Source organism: Pelodiscus sinensis, chromosome 10, assembly GCF_049634645.1.
Source record: "Pelodiscus sinensis isolate JC-2024 chromosome 10, ASM4963464v1, whole genome shotgun sequence".
Taxonomy (NCBI): Eukaryota; Metazoa; Chordata; order Testudines; family Trionychidae; genus Pelodiscus; species Pelodiscus sinensis.
The window spans coordinates 4,897,520-4,910,842 of NC_134720.1; the positions used below are offsets into that span (position 1 = coordinate 4,897,520).

At 43.6% G+C, this 13,323-nt stretch overlaps 1 protein-coding gene across 8 annotated transcripts in view; it reads left to right on the forward strand.

Annotated features, from left to right (window-relative positions):
- GIGYF2 (GRB10 interacting GYF protein 2) overlaps positions 1–13,303 on the forward strand; it is a 128,326-nt gene extending 115,023 nt beyond the window's left edge. For 7 of the 8 annotated variants that reach the window (XM_006123679.3, XM_075937383.1, XM_075937382.1 and 4 more), the window contains 3 exons: positions 4,395–4,555; positions 4,946–5,090; positions 11,543–13,303. In XM_006123679.3, coding sequence (XP_006123741.2) covers positions 4,395–4,555; positions 4,946–5,090; positions 11,543–11,610 — 374 coding nt within the window. In that variant the 3' untranslated portion in view covers positions 11,611–13,303. Of the gene's footprint in view, positions 1–4,394; positions 4,556–4,945; positions 5,091–11,542 lie in introns of those variants that run through there. The other variant, XR_012906183.1, reaches the window with a different exon arrangement.
- Positions 13,304–13,323: the final 20 nt, after the last annotated feature.

The window sequence follows — 13,323 nt, forward strand, 5'->3', positions numbered from 1 at the left end:
GCTCTTGGTTGCAATTCTTGGCGCTATCACAAGAGGTTCAGCAATCAAAGACGTTGCACTTGAAGTGAGCTTACGCTTTTCAAAGAAAATGGACACACAGATCCAAGGCCCAGAAGAATCAAAGGCTGCTGCTCTCAGGTCTTTGGGCCTCTATGCTATAGTTCCTTCAAAGAAACATTTCAGCCTCCTTTACCAGCTCTCTTCTCGGCACCTCTGTCACAAAAGGACTTGTTCATGAGAAGAAGCAAGGGATATAACTGTCATCAACTGTTTCGATTCACCTCAGCCTCGCTACTGGGGTCGCATAGATATTCCACAGAAGCCTCAAACTACTTTTGAAGACACTCAGACGGTGCTTATGTCAATTCCCTCATCAGGTCCTGTCCCCCTGTTGTGTCTGGATCAGCTTTCCCATTTCAGCCTGGTATGTTCCTTGACCATATTGAACTGCTGAATTCTAAGTATAGTGGTGGACAAGTTATACCCTTCATTTTTCCTCTACCCTCCCATCGGTGTCCCACTTTAGGGTGGAAATTCTAGTCCAAGAGATGCAAGTCCTCCTGTGAGTGGGGGGCTGTGGAGAAGATGCCTTACAACTTGAGAGAAGTGGTTTTATTCTAAACTTTTCCAAAAGGATGGGAGGGTCTCTAACTCATTCTGGATTTGCACCCCCTCAAATTGAGGCTTATATTAAGCCAGATCCATTACTAATTCACCATCCTTACCTTTGGTCTGTCTGCACCCCCCAGGTTTTTATAAAATGCATGGTGATGGTAGCAACCTTTCACAGAAGGCCTTAAGGGGTGTACGTTTATCCATACTTCAATGACTGGCTTATCAAAGGCTGCTCACATGTTCACCATCTGTCTGGTCCCAAGTCACCTTCCAAATGCTGGGCATGTTGATAAACACAATTTGATTCTCGTTCCAGTACAGAGAATGGAGTTGATCAGGACAGTACGGGTATGTCTAGACTACAGGGTTTTGTCGACAGAAGTTTTGTTGACAGATACTGTCGACAAAGCTTCTGTCGACAAAGAGCGTCTAGACTACATCCAGTTCTGTCGACAAAGCAAGGCGCTTTGTCGACATAACAGTGTGGACGCAAAGGACAGTGTAGATGCAATAATGCCTTTTATCGACAGAACTCTGTCGATAGAAGGCGTTATTCCTCGTAGAATGAGGTTTACATACGTCGACAAAACTGCCGAGTTTTGTCAACGTTATGCCGACATAACTCAAAGGCAGTGTGGACACAGGTATAGTTTTGTCGACAAAAGTCCACTTTTGTCGACACAACCCTGTAGTCTAGACGCACCCTACTAGACTTGATCTATGCCAGAGCTTTTTTCCCCAGATAGTGTTGGATCTGATATCAAGAGTCAAAGCCTATCCCATAACAACATCCTGGGTTTGCCTCAGACTTGTAGAGAAAGGTTTAGAGAACATGACCTATGAGGGAAGACTGAAAGAATTGGGCTTGTTTAGCTTGGAAAGGAAAAGACAGAGAGGACATGATAATGGTTTTCAGGTATCTAAAAGGTTGTCTCAAGGAGGAGGGAGAAAAATGGTTCTCCTTAGCCTCTGAGGATAGGACAAGAAGCAATAGGCTTAAACTGCAGCAAGGGAGGTTTAGGTTGGACATTAGGAAAAACTATCTAACTGTCAGGGTGTTGAAACACTGGAATAGTTGCCTAGAGAGGTTTGTGGAATCTACATCTCTGGAAATATTTGAGCAGGTTAGATAGACATCTATCATGGATCGTCTAGATGGTATTGGGTCCTGCCATGAAGGCAGGGGGCTGGACTCAATGACCTCTCGAGGTCCCTTCCAGTTGTAGTGTTCTATGATTCTGGGATGCATGGCTGCATCCACTTACCTGGTGTGGCTTTCAGTGCTGCACCTCAGAGCCTGCAGACGTGGTTAGCTTCAGTATATTCCCAGAACAGACAACACTTGGTGCTTACTATTCCTGTACCAATCCTTGTCACCCTCAGCTGCTGAAAGAAATCAGTCTGCAACGGCAGATGTTGCCTTTGTCATCTCCCAGCCATCAGTATATCCCTATTTTGTTGTTTCAGACCACCTGGGTCACCTCAGGACACAGGACCTGTGGTCCCAGGAAGAGCTCTCCCTACATATAAACATCAGGAAGCTCAAAATGATCCACTTAGTTAGCCAAACACTTCTTCCCCAGCTCATGGGCAAAGCAGTCCAAGTATTTACAGAGAATGCAGTGGTCATGTTCTACATCAGCTATCAGGGAGGAGCATGCTCCTCCGCCCTGTGTCAGAAGGCTATCCCATCTATGATTTGAAGCACTCCATCTGCCTCAAGACTTCCCATTTTTGCAGAACCCCCATCACCCTGGCAGATCACCTCAGCAGATGTTTCTTCTCTTACCGCAAGTGGTCTTTTCACCCAGAGGCCACCAGGTTCATTTTCCAGAGGTTGGGGTGGTGGTGGTGGTGGGGTTTCTCCTTAGATGTATCTGTTTGCAACCATGTAGAACATGAAATATCACCAGTTTTTATCTCTATAGGGATCCCTGGCTCCCTTTCAGATGCCTTCCATGAAATGCGTAGAACAGGAGCTTTGTCCCTCCAGTTCCTCTGGTGCTCAAAGTCCTTCTGAAAATTAAGTGGGATAAGGCAAAAGTTATTTCTTTATCTTTGAGCCCTTCACCTGACAGTGGGGAAGCTCCATTGTTGAACCCACTGGAATAAGCCTGTTTAGAAGACATCTGCCAGGTCTTGCTAGATAGTCGGAAGCCTTCTACTAGGGCTACATACATATGGTCTTCTCAATTAGGTCTTGCTCTGACTGTCACACCTTTAGTTAATATAGAATTACCTGCTCTACCTAAAACAACAAGGTCTGGTCTTTGCGTCTGTTAAGGTATACCTAGCAGCAGTCTGTCTTCTACCTGCTAATGAGTGGTAGGTTAGTTTTGTCATAGATATCTATCTACCTTCTTAAAGGGTTGGAGAGATTTCACCTGCAGATTCTCATGCAGATTCCCTTATAGGATTTAAATCTGGTTCTGTCAAGACTTGTGGGCCTTCCATTTGAGCCGCTAGCGTTGTGTCTTCTGTTGGTTTTCCTGGAACACTGCCTTCCTGGTGACAATTTTCTCATCCAGAATGGTCTTGGAAAACTAAGCCCTTAAGTCAGAACTACTGTACACTGTTAAAGGGCAGGGTTCAATTGTGTTCCCACCCAACCTCCCTTCTGAGGGTGGTTTCACTGTTTCATAGCAACTAAGCCATTTTCCTGCCAGTTTCTTCCCCAAACAACACAGGAATTCAGAAGAGCAGTGGGTTCACTCATTGGCAGTCAGACATGATTTACCTTTTTGCATTGAGAGGACTAAGTTGTTAAGACCAGATGAAAGGCCTGTTTATTTCAGCTCAGAGAATCTCATCTTGGAAAATACCTGACTTCAGGCGCGCGAGAGGCTGCGGATCCGTACTATGTCGGAGTTACTCAGTAAGAACAAATTGGGAGGATGTGGGGCTGGCGATGCCTCTTATACTTATACATTAGCATGTGGCATCTGAGTCATTACAGCAAGCCCAACAAATTAGGAATATCATAGTGTAATCAAATACCTGATTAACTGATAAGTCCGGGCTTACCTCTTAATCTTATCGACTACATGCATCTCTCTTCTCTCCTCCCCTCCACCCCCCCGATAGAGGCAGTAAGAGGGGGAGGGGAGTTGGTACATGTGGGAACTCCCTGTGCATATCAGCCCACTTAAGCCGCTTCTCCCCCATACCCACACCCTGTGCTGCTGTGTCGCTGTCAGAGGGGTCAGATGCTGGCTCCACAAAGCCACCTGCTGCCGCCTCCCCCAGAGACAGCGAGGAATGGGGACAGGAGAGGCTCTGTCCAAGGCAGATCCAAGCTCACCACAGACAAGCTGTTCCATGGGATGCTGTCTGCTAGGAGCTCAGGTGGGGGGGGGGGGGGGGAGAGCGGCTTATATGGGCTGACACGCACAGGCTGCTGGCCCCACCCCTGAAGACTATTGAGTAGTCATGTAACTGATAGTATTTGCTGTGGTTACATGACTGTTCAAGTAATGGTTATCACACATCCCTACAACAATATCACCAAAGGAAAAATCTTACAGGTGCATGCACCATTGCCAAACATGGAATAAACATGAGCAACACACCTAGAAGTACAGTAGTTTAGGAAAGGTTAGTAAGCAATTTTGTTGGGACTACATTATGGGGAATTGAACAGAAGAGGCTGTTTACAATGGTTGCTAGTTCGACAAAAGAAGAACTGGATTAAAAAAAAAAGTTTTTGTTTTTTGAAGGCGCACACTTTTGCATCAACACATGTCTCTCTCATGGTCCATCTTCTTCCCCTCGTATTGCAGTTCCCACGTTTGTTTCTTTCCTGAAGGAAGTAGAGTCTCCGTACGAGGTCCATGATTACATCAGAGCCTACCTTGGAGATACTCCTGAAGCCAAGGAATTTGCCAAGCAGTTTCTAGAGCGCCGTGCCAAACAAAAAGTCAGTCAGCAGCGGCAGCAGCAGGTACATGTTTATTTTGGAGAAGGATCTTTGAAGTGCATTAGTAGTATTTCTGGAAAAAGTAGCAAAGGCTCAGTGAAAATCCACATCTCTGTATATAGCTCCTGGTAGTGAAGGAGGTAGATTATCAAGAATGGAGGGAGGAAACATGTTTCAGGAGCTACTCTGGAATTGTACAGAATCTACCTCTGTAACTACCTGAGATCTTGTGTAAATAAATAACTTTATAGGGAGATAATGTTATGGTGCAGGATTAGTTTATGAAAAAGTTAAATATAGATTAATGGATATTCTGCTTATGTGTCATGTGGAAAATTACTTGATGTCAACTGTGTATTTCTAGTGAACAGGCAACATTTAATTCTAGCTTGTAATCTAGATTTGTTGTTCCAGGACTCGGTGTGGGGGATGAACCATAGTGCACTGCATTCCGTCTTTCAGACCAATCAGAGCAACAACCAGCATAACTTTGAGGCTGTGCAGAGTGGCAAAAAAAAGAAGAAACAGAAAATGGTTCGGGCAGATCCCAGCTTGTTAGGTGAGTTTTGGTACAGTAGAGACTTGATTATCCGACCTAAATGGCACCGGAGGATGGTCGGATAAAGGAAATGTCAGATAATACAAAAACATTCTTTTAATACAGTAATTAATTTTACAAATTTGAACTTTGTAATACCTTGCGAGGTCCAGTTCTAAACCTCCTGAATCTGCTGCCTTGACCAGCCCTTGTACTTCCCCCCAAACGGGAGTACGATCCAGGGCTCTGCCTTGCAGCGGGAGCACAGCCCTTGCCCTGCACCACTCCATGTTCCCTGGCGATGACATGACGCAGGGCAAGGTGCTCGCCGCTTTGCCCAAAAACAGGAAAAACAGGAAAAAAAGCTACTTTGCTGACCGTGAATTCTTCAGCCACAAGAGGGAGCTGCAGACCTGCCAACCAGAGCTCCTGCCCAACCCTGGAACAGGGGAGGGGAAAGGGAAATCAAGGCCATTGTCCAGCATCCCGGGAGCCCCTTGCCGTGATGGGCAGCACGTTGGATAACCGGAATGTTGGATAAACAAAGGCCGGATAATCAAGACTTTACTGTACTTCAAAATTAGGCTCTTCCGTTTAAGTGGCTTATTTGGGATAAAAGTCTTTTTTTTTTTTTTTTTTTTTTTAAATTCTATGTGCAAAGTCCTTTTTGGGTTCTTCATAGGTCCTAGAGATTCATAAATTAATATATGGAAGAAGTATGGATGAAACCCCTTTAGAGGAGTCTGTATTTTAAAATTAATGAATTAATTACATTTAAAAGACAGCTTTGAGACTCTACCTGTCCAGTACTGCTACCATTTCCACAAGTGATGCAGGGCATATGGTGTACTACATTTATAATACTAGGAGATTTTCCCGGTGTTGCTCAGGTCCCCAAGTTAATTTTTCTTAATTTAAATCATTGATCTGGTGTGGAGCTGGGGAGAAGTGGTTTAGTATGCAGGCTGCCCTGGGGAGACAGGACAATCCCAGTTCTGTGTCACCACAGCAACTTGGAGTCAGGTGCCTGTCCATGGCTGCTGCAGCGGGCACAGCTGGAGGAGAGGGTGCATGTCCCCTGGCAGGGGGACAGACAAAGTCTCTGAAATATATGGTAGATAGCTGTCTTTCTCCACCCTTTTCCCCTCCTGCCCCATTTGGGTGTAGCTGTTCTGGTCCCCATCTCTTGCCCCTTCCTGCCCCCCTCTGGTCATTATATAGTGTAACTTGCCCTGCTAGCAGAAATGCCTCCCCTTTACATTTTATGAGAAACGGTTGCATTCTAGGCACATCCCATTGTCCTGACCTTGCTTTCAGTTATAGGAGGGAGCTGCACACCCAATTGGGTTGTCCTACCTCTTACCATTTAAGAATAGTTGTTGAACAAACTCATAGACTGACAGACACTTGAACTCTTTCAAATATATACTAGACAGTTATGGATCTCTGAGGTGGTTAAAGGTGGTACCTATATTCATGATTGTTTTAGCACTACACCCAAATGGAGGCAGAAACACCAGATGGGGAGGGCTTTTAGATAGGTACATTTGTAGTGGTTATCAGGAGTCAGTTTGGGCAAGGCATAATCCCGCAAGTGTTTGCCTCTTGTACTTACAACAGATTGGAAGATCCAGTCCAGCAGATTAGAAAAATCTATTTTTCTAGAAAAGGGAAAAATACCGGTTTGGAATAAATTCTTTCTAATCTGTGATCTTGAGGAATTAGTTGGTCTCTTAAATGTTAACCTTGACTCGGTTCTAAAACTATCTTGAAAATAGGTGGGAAGAAGAGAAGACTTTTCTGGCTGTGGAAGTAGAGAACAAATCAATTTTTGTCGGTGTTTTTTCTTAAGCGTAAACTATTAAAATGGAAAGTTGAGGTTCTAGAAGGTGTTAGCTAAGCATCAAATATTCACACATTGGGGATATTTTTGATATCTGAGGGGGAGGAACTGATTCTGCTTTATTTTTTAGATAAATTGAAGTTTGATTCTCTCAGGATATTAAAAGGAGGATTATAAAATCTTAAGCTAAATACAACCTTTTTCTGGTGTTATAATAAATATAATCATAATGGAGAATAAATACTACCGTTTGGGAAAATACAAAACTAGATTGCATAATAAAAAATACATTCCCTGGCATTTTAAAAGTTACCTGTAAGAAACTGTTCTTCCTTGAGACAGAATTTGCAGCATTGGTTTTCCACTTCCATTTTTTAACTTTACATTCCTAGATTTAATTAAAGATTTAAAATATTTATTTTTTGTTATGACAGAAAGACCATTATACAGTGGTCATTATTCCTTGTAACCTTCTCTGCTAATAGAATCCTCCCCCCCCTTTCTCTTTTATGAGAAACAATCATATTCCAGGGTCTTGGCACAGTCGACCCCATCCGTGTTTTAAATTGATAGGAGGAATCTGCATACCGCATTTGGTGGTCCTAGCTCTTATTAGGAGTAGTAATACTGATATCGGGAGAATTGCTTTATCTTTTGCACAAGTGAAAAGATAAATATATTTTAAAAAGAAATTGGCAAATCTGCTCAAATAAGGATCAGAGAGGCATTGTTTGAGTTCAGGAGTTGGCATCAGGAACTCAGGAGTTCTAATCCTGAATCTGATACTTAGAGCCCTGCAAATCCGCAGATATCCACTTTATATCCCTGGGTAATGTGAATCCCGATATTTGCAGCTCATTCATGCAGATGTGGATAGAGAACCCTGCAATTTTGCAGATATCCACTTTATATATGTGGGTATCGTCATCCACAGGTGTCAATGCAGATAGCCATGGCTCATTTTTGTGGATGCAGATACAAATTTTGTATCCACACAGGGCTCTACTGATACTGACGCCTTGTGTGGTCTTATCCAATGCTTCAGTTTCTTTTTGTAAATGAAGAAGATTCATTTATTTTACCACAGCAGGATTGATGTGAGGATTTCTCTAAAGTGCTTTGAAGCTGAAAAGCACTAAATAAATGCTAAGTCATTGTAGTAGTAATAGTGCAGAGCTGATACAGGATAAGTATGTCCGGGTCTGTGCTATCATAAAATGTGAACTAAAATTCAGCCTCCACATAACTCCAGTCACCTCTTCTATTCCGAACTACTTTCTCTATGACTGGGGCCTCCCTCATCTCCTACATTTGTAAACCAGCTTTATATATTGACCACAAACCATCTTATTCATTAAACTATTGCTTCACCTACCAGAATTCTTCCTCTTTTCCTGACTGCTGTAAGTAATTTATCCTTTGTCTCCCATAATTATAGTCCTTTGAAATCTGGAGCCTCATCTTATTTCTGTTTGAAACCAGTTCATTGTCTGTGCATAACTGACTCTGACACACTTCTCTATGGCCTGTACTTCCTTATGCTTTCTAAACTGAGGTCATGAAATACCGAACCTCCCTTTTAGTTTCCCTCAATCATTTTCCCTGTGATTTGGGTTTAGGTTTTTTTAACCCTTCTTCCCCACCACAGCTAAGATTTCTATCCTGTTTGCTTAGTTACTGTAACTACTCTGCGTACTTTATTCATACATCTAGACCATGATCTTCCAATGAAGAAAATGATACTTTTGATGAATGAGAGCTGCATGATGTGTATATGTTCCCCTGTTCCACTCATTCCTTCCCACATTTGAAGATCCTAGCAGGATAGAGTTCATGATTTGAAGAGTGGAAATTTCAGTTCCCCTAATACAGTAAACTTCCGATAATCTGGCACCTTTAGGACCCAGGGGCTGCCGGATTATCAAATATGCCGGACTATCAGAAGGGGGGTCTATGAGGGGTCTGGGGTGGAGTGGGGAGATGCTACCCGAGACCCCCTCATAGCCCTCCCTTCTGATAGTCCGGCTCTGCCCCAGGGGTCTCCGATTCAGCCGCTGCTGGTCAGTCGGGGACACCTGCAGCAGAGCAGCTGGGGTGCTGCTGGGTTGGTCCGGTAGCGCTGACCCTTGGCGCCGCGAGACCAACCCGTCAGCACCCCAGCTGCTCCTCGGCGCTACTGGACCAACCCAGCAGCACCCCAGCTGCTCTGCCCCAGGTGTACCCAAGTCAGCCGCTGCGGATACTGATCAGCGGCTGACTCCAGAAAGCCAGAGGCAGAACTGCTCTGCCCCGGGCTTTCTGGAGTCAGCCTTGGTCAGTTTCAGCAGCGGCTGAATCAGGATGCCTGGGACAGAGCAGCTGGGGCGCTGCTGGGTTGGTCTGGTAACGCCAAACCTCGGCGCTGCGGGGACCAACCCAGCAGCACCCCAGCTGCTCTGTCCCAGGTGTACCCAAGTCAGCTGCTGCTGAAACTGACCAGCGGCTGATTTCAGGAAGCTGGGGCAGAGCAGCTCTGTCTCGGGCTTCCTGGAGTCAGCCGCTGGTCAATTTCAGCAGCGGCTGAATCTGGGACGGCTGGGGTGCTGCTGGGTTGGTCCCGCAGCCCCAAGGGGCAGCGCTACTGGACCTACCCGGCAGCACTCCAGCTGTTCTGCCCCCTGCTTCCCGGATTCAGCGCTTGTCAGTTTTAGCAGCGGCTGAATCGGGGAAGCTGGGGGCAGAGCAGCTCCAATGGTCCGGCTGCCCGGAGCACTTCCGGGTTCCTGATGGTGCCGGACCATCAGGAGTGCCGGACCGTCAGTTGCCGGACCATCGGAGTTTTACTGTAGTCTTGTTTTAAAAAAATCTCATAGCTCACAAAACCTTTTCTAATAGTGTTCTTTTTGTAAACCTCCCATCTCTAGCCAATGGGCAGTCATCTTGTTCTGAATTGTTTTCTTTATTTTTGTAAATAGAAATGGGGAAAATATTTCAAAGCCTGCATTGTGGTTAGTCACATCTCTCTGTTTCTTGTAGCTTAAAGGATAGTGTTTACTACTACTTTAGTTTTTAAAAATAAAGATGAACATATTCATCCATATTACATATTGGATGAAATCTTAGTATATTTTTATCCCCTCTGTGGAAATAGTACTGTACTCCTCAAACTGTATTAAGATCAGCATCTTTATTCACTAGATTGCACATCTTGTTTTCAGCAAGAAGTGTTTTCATATTAGAGATCATACAGCACATTTTATCACATTTTATGCCCTTTGCTTCCTTCCCCAGACCTGAAGAAGACCTATCTGTAGCTTAAAGCTTTTATCTTCTACCAATAAGGAGATCACCACTCCCCTGGTTATCTACATGCATGTCAAAATAATCCACTGTGGTTACTTATTTGAATGGTGGAAATCTACAGATGTACTGAGAGAGACTTTTAAATAAAATTAATTGGAACAGAACTTAAATATACAGTCTTTTATTAAAAGTGCAGTGCTTTATCAACTGGAAAACATTCTTCAAATTACAAGAATGAATATACCTAAATTACAAGAATTAATATACCACCAGAGGGCACCCACTTGGCTTAGTAAATAGGCAATTTCAAATCCATTTTTTAAAACTGAATATAACATGCAAAAAATTAAACTGGATAACTATCACATACTAAGCTTTCTAAATACTTAATCTAAAGACAGTAAAGCATGGTACTTTATATGCAGCTTCCTCACACAAAAAATGTAATGCAATAATTTTCCAACTATTGGTGCTCAAATGGTATCTGTACAAAAAAACGACAAGTTCCAAAACTTTGGAATAGATGTGACCATATTGGCTATGTGGTCACTTTCTAGCATTGGTTTGCATTCTTTCCCTCTGCGCTTTCCTTAGTACATCTGATCTTTAATGTTTATATGATGTAAAACATGGGGGTTATTTAGTGTATGTTGGATTTCCTATACTCACTCAGCCTTGCACAGCTCCCTTAATATCAAGTTGCTGAAAAATGATAAATAGATGGGTAGGCTGTAATGATTGAAAAGAACATAAACATTTATGGTGTTTTTAATTCTAAACGTACGCACACTGGCTCCATCAAGGTTCTATTTGGACAAGTGGTTTTAAAATGGAAGCTGGTACCACTTCAGATTAAAAGCTCATGCTAGCTTCAGAAGCTAAGGAGGGATGATCAGGATCAGTCCATGGATATTGGATCTTTGCACCAGTCAACTCTGCTTCCTGTACCATCTAAATACTAGACTGAAGAATATCTTAGAAATACTACCATATTGGTGCTTTAAGCATTCTTCCTTCTGAGACGGTACTATCCAGTAACCTAGCATAGTATTGCGGAACAGTGATGCCAAAGAGGCCATCTTTTGACAGATTTAAGACCAAACTGCTGATGCTTCATCACATAGGATCCTATGATGCTTTATCTAAGTCTGCGGGTGGTAACACTGGTGACTTTGTCAAATTGCAGTTTGGGTGGATATATTCTGCCCTAGTGAATTTCTTGGTTTAATTAGGCATGTATTCTCTACTTCCTTTCTTTAAACAGCTGTTGGGTATAATAAATAAAACCTATTATATCATACTTACATATGCACATCCAGACTAAAACATTTCTTCTTTTGTTTTACAGGATTTTCAGTGAATGCCTCATCAGAGCGGCTCAATATGGGCGAAATAGAGACTTTGGAAGACTACTGATCTTGCAAATTGACCGGCTTTTCCTGTGTCTGTTAACCATGGATTCTCCACCTTTGGACACAGTACTTTCTCCACCTTCCATTTTTCTTCACCTTGCAGTGACTTACAAAGTCCGTCATCTCAGGCTGCTTCTTCTAGCACCAACAAAATCTTTGTCCCAGATTGCACAGTCATTGTTGTCTCGGTCAGCCTACAGACATGTGGACTTTGCTCTGTCTCCAAGATGGGTGGGAGATAGGATTCATTCCCAAAAAGGCTGACTGCAGGCAGCAAGCACTCACTGTGCTGTCATTTCTTTTGCTGATTTCTCTGGAAAGTCTACTGGGATTCTGCATATGGTATCTTCCTTTCCTTGGTCATGCTTATCACATCCAATTTGTGCAATCATGGAGAGAGTTTGTGGTTAACAGAGATTGGTCAAAACCAAAATGCCACACAGATACTGACTTCAGTGCTCCATCAGGACAAGAGGTGCTCTCCAAATCCAGGAGCTGCATTCATAAGCTAACTTTAGAACTGGCAACAGCGGGAGAGGGTGGTGGTGGGCAGAGTTTAGCTTGGATTGGTTTGATGTTGCACACCCCCTGCCAGCCCCTCTCAGCACATTAATTTTGGAGGGAAAGCTTTGAGTCTGTCTTCCATTAGGTAGTGATGACAGTTACTGGAGTTCTCCCCCCTGGAACCTCCAGCCCTTCTGGACATATGGGAATGTATAATCTGGGGGAGGGGGTGTACCTCTTCTGTTTCAGGTTGAAATTTCTCCTTTGTATATTACCGTCATAGGGATAGGACCAGTTTATTGGAGGCCCTTCTGCTGTGAATTTGTCTCGTTTAAGAGACAGCTCAAGTCTTGGGTGGGGAAGGACATTATTTTCCAAACAAGTATCTCCCACATTCTCAATTGGCTTTGTATGGCAGTGATTGAGTTTTGTGTTAGAATATGCAAGTTAAGGGGCAGAGACCTATCCTCTTCCTAATGGAGTGAGATTGAGAACCTGACTGTAGGCAGCATCTGAATTCCTATACACCATGGAGAGGGAGAAAGTGAGGTGAGGCAATGGCTCCGATTGCCTTCTACACCTTCAGTTACTGAACATCCTTCATTCTGATCCATAGTACTTCACTATTGACACAATCCCAGGTCTCCCTGCTCCCCACAGGAGTTTAAAAAAAACCCAAAAACCTGAAATTGCAAAATGCACTTAATATGTATGACACCCCCCTCAATCCCACTTCCTGTTCCTAGAGGGCTGCAGCATGCTTGTGGGGGGAAGGCTGCAGTTTGGGGGAAGTTGTGTTAAGGTGTCTGCCTTTCTGTCATCACTGCCTGAAGAAGGAGGCTCAAGTTGCTCCAGAGCAGTTTGGCTTTGGGTTTTATTTCATTTGGTTTATTCATTTTGGGGAGGTAGTCTCCCCCTCTTCTTCCTCCCTCTCTTCCTCCTCCTCCCCAAACATGTACAGTAACTATACAGAGACTGCTGCAGACTTGTATATAGTTTTTGGATCCAATAGCATGGAGAGACTTGGAACTGTTGTAAATCTGGTATCCCTGTCTCCTTTGCTTTGTAAATTCATAAAGAGGGGAAGAGGGGCAGTTAAAATGTTTACAAAACTTTAAACTCCCTCTAAACTTTTGCCAGTGTGGGAGGGGGGAGAGAGAAATTAAAATAAAACCTGGTTGTATTATATCTAAGACCGCATTTTCTGCTTGCT